This window comes from Penaeus monodon, chromosome 16 (genome assembly GCF_015228065.2).
Source record: "Penaeus monodon isolate SGIC_2016 chromosome 16, NSTDA_Pmon_1, whole genome shotgun sequence".
In the NCBI taxonomy this organism is placed as follows: domain Eukaryota; kingdom Metazoa; phylum Arthropoda; class Malacostraca; order Decapoda; family Penaeidae; genus Penaeus; species Penaeus monodon.
The window spans coordinates 37728760-37731259 of NC_051401.1; the positions used below are offsets into that span (position 1 = coordinate 37728760).

General features: G+C 42.4%; 1 protein-coding gene across 1 annotated transcript in view; it reads left to right on the forward strand.

Moving 5' to 3' along the window:
* LOC119582760 overlaps nt 1-2500 on the forward strand; it is a 14332-nt gene that overhangs the window by 11407 nt on the left and 425 nt on the right. Inside the window, exon 3 of the mRNA XM_037931186.1 lies at nt 1-2500. This exon is cut by the window's left edge and continues 1935 nt beyond it; it is cut by the window's right edge and continues 425 nt beyond it. Coding sequence (XP_037787114.1) covers nt 1-2500 — 2500 coding nt within the window.

Below are 2500 nucleotides of genomic sequence, written 5' to 3' on the forward strand. Positions count from 1 at the left end.
AGTGGACTCCATTCCCATGAACCCATATGGCTATCCAGAGAAAAGACAGACAGACAACTTCGAGCTGAGGAGTACTGGAAGTGGTTTTGAAAAGGTTGAGTCTATCCCCAATAATCCATATGGATATTCAGCCGAAGTTAAGAAGCTACAAGATCACCCTAGTGGTTTTATAGCTGTAAAATCAATCCCATCAAATCCATATGGTTATTCTGAGAAGATTGAAAGTTCCGCAAAGCATGGCAAAAGTCTTTCTACTGGATTTATAGAAGTTAAATCAATCCCCAGCAATCCATATGGATTCTCCATAGAAATCAAAGAGCTGAAGAATGCACCATCAGGTTTTGAAACTGTAGATGCTATCCCTGCAAATCCATATGGCTATTCTAATGATATAGATTCTGGTGTTCACACTCCTAAAGCTCCAACATCAGGATTCGTTTCTGTTCAGTCCATCCCCACTAATCCATATGGTTATTCTGAGAAAATGACTGAGCTTAAATCTGCCTCAAGTGGATTTGAAAAAGTCGACTCTATTCCATCCAATCCTTATGGATATTCAAACAGAATTCAATCAGAACAACACAGAAATCCTACTTTAACTACCTCATTTGAAGAAGTATCAAGCATTCCCTCTAATCCATATGGATATTCCGAAAAAATAAAAAATACTGAGAAATTCCCAAGTGGTTTCAAGAAATTTGAGGAGATTTCCACCAATCCATACGGCTACAGTACCCAGTTGCAACAAGAGTCTCTCTCAACTAAAATGAGGGTATCAGGATTTGCACCGGTCGATGCTATACCAACAAATCCATATGGTTACTCTGAAGATATCCTGAAGCATGGTGATACACCAGGTGCCTTCGAAAAGTATGAATCTATCCCAGTTAATCCATATGGATTCTCTGAAAAAATAGATTCTACTCAACATTCAGCTAGGCATCTCGTGAGTGGCTTCGACAATGTCGCCAGCATCCCATCCAACCCTTATGGTTATTCCGAAAAAGTGGACAAGGTAGACCAGGCACCAAGTTCCTTTGACGCCGGGGATTACATTGCCTTCAATCCCCACAGGTTCTCAGAGAAAATAGGAAGGGGGTCAGCATTCCCAGCAGATCGCCCATCTGCATTCGAAACAGTTAGACTCATCCCTGATAATCCCTATGGATATTCCAAAAATATACAAAGTTATGATATTAATGCATCAGGCTTTGGTAACGTCGAAGCCATCCCACATAACCCATTTGGATATTCGAAGGTGACCCAAAATGATATACACAATGGGAAAACCTTGCCATCCGGATTTGAGAAAGTTTTAAGTATCCCAAACAATCCTTTTGGATATTCAAATCAAATTAGCAAATTGTCAGCTCCTGCTTCTGCTTTTGAAGAAGTGTCCTCTATTCCAATCAATCCTTATGGGTACTCAGAGGAGATCGTGATGGATTATCCATTTTCTATTATTCTCCCATCAGGATTTAAAGCTGTTGCGTCTATCCCCAAAAATCCTTATGGGTACTCAGAGGATATAGTTAAGATTTCCGAAAGTCCATCTGCTTTCGAAGAAGTCGAAGAAATTCCAGACAACCCATATGGATACTCAGTCAAGGTACAGGGAGAAGCACACAGGCAGAATAGCAGGCCATCAGGGTTCGAGTCCGTTGCAGCTATTCCTACTAATCCTTATGGTTATGCTGAAAAGATCCTGAAGTATGAACTTCCTTCTGGAGCCTTTACTAAATCTGATTCAATTCCCAATAACCCCTATGGATACTCAGAACTGATTGAACAACAGCCCCATAAGCAGAATGGCGTTGTGTCTGGATTTGAAAACATCTCATTGATACCATCAAATCCGTATGGATATTCTTCTGTCGTTGAAAAGGTGAAGGAATCTCCCTCTGGATTTGAAGAAGTAGAATCTATCCCTACAAATCCCTATGGATACTCGACCGAAATCGACAGTTCTCCTGAGTCACTCAAAAGCCCTCCCTCAGGCTTCGAAAATGTGGAATCCATTCCTTCAAATCCCTATGGATACTCAGAAAATGTAGCAAAGCTTGATATGGAAAAATCGGGTTTCGAGAATGTTGCCAGCATTCCAAAGAACCCCTATGGTTACTCAGAGCTCGTACAGAAGGAATATGACCAACCTATAAATCGCCCCAGTGGTTTTCTGAGGGTACGCAAGATCCCCAGGAACCCCTATGGCTACTCTAAGGAGATCAAAGTATTAGAGGCGCCGGAGGGTGGCTTTGTTGCTGTAAAACTCATACCCAACAATCCTTACGGGTATTCCACTGAAGCCAGCAAGGTGGAAATCGGTACACAAGCAATCACGGAGGCCTTCGAGGGCGTCGACAGCATCCCAAGCAACCCCTACGGCTTTTCATCACAAGCGAATAACTATGAGGTTGAGAGCACAGCCTTCGAGCGTGTCGACCTTATCCCTGATAACCCTTACGGTTTTTCCAACGGCGACTCCACACCCTCCATCAGC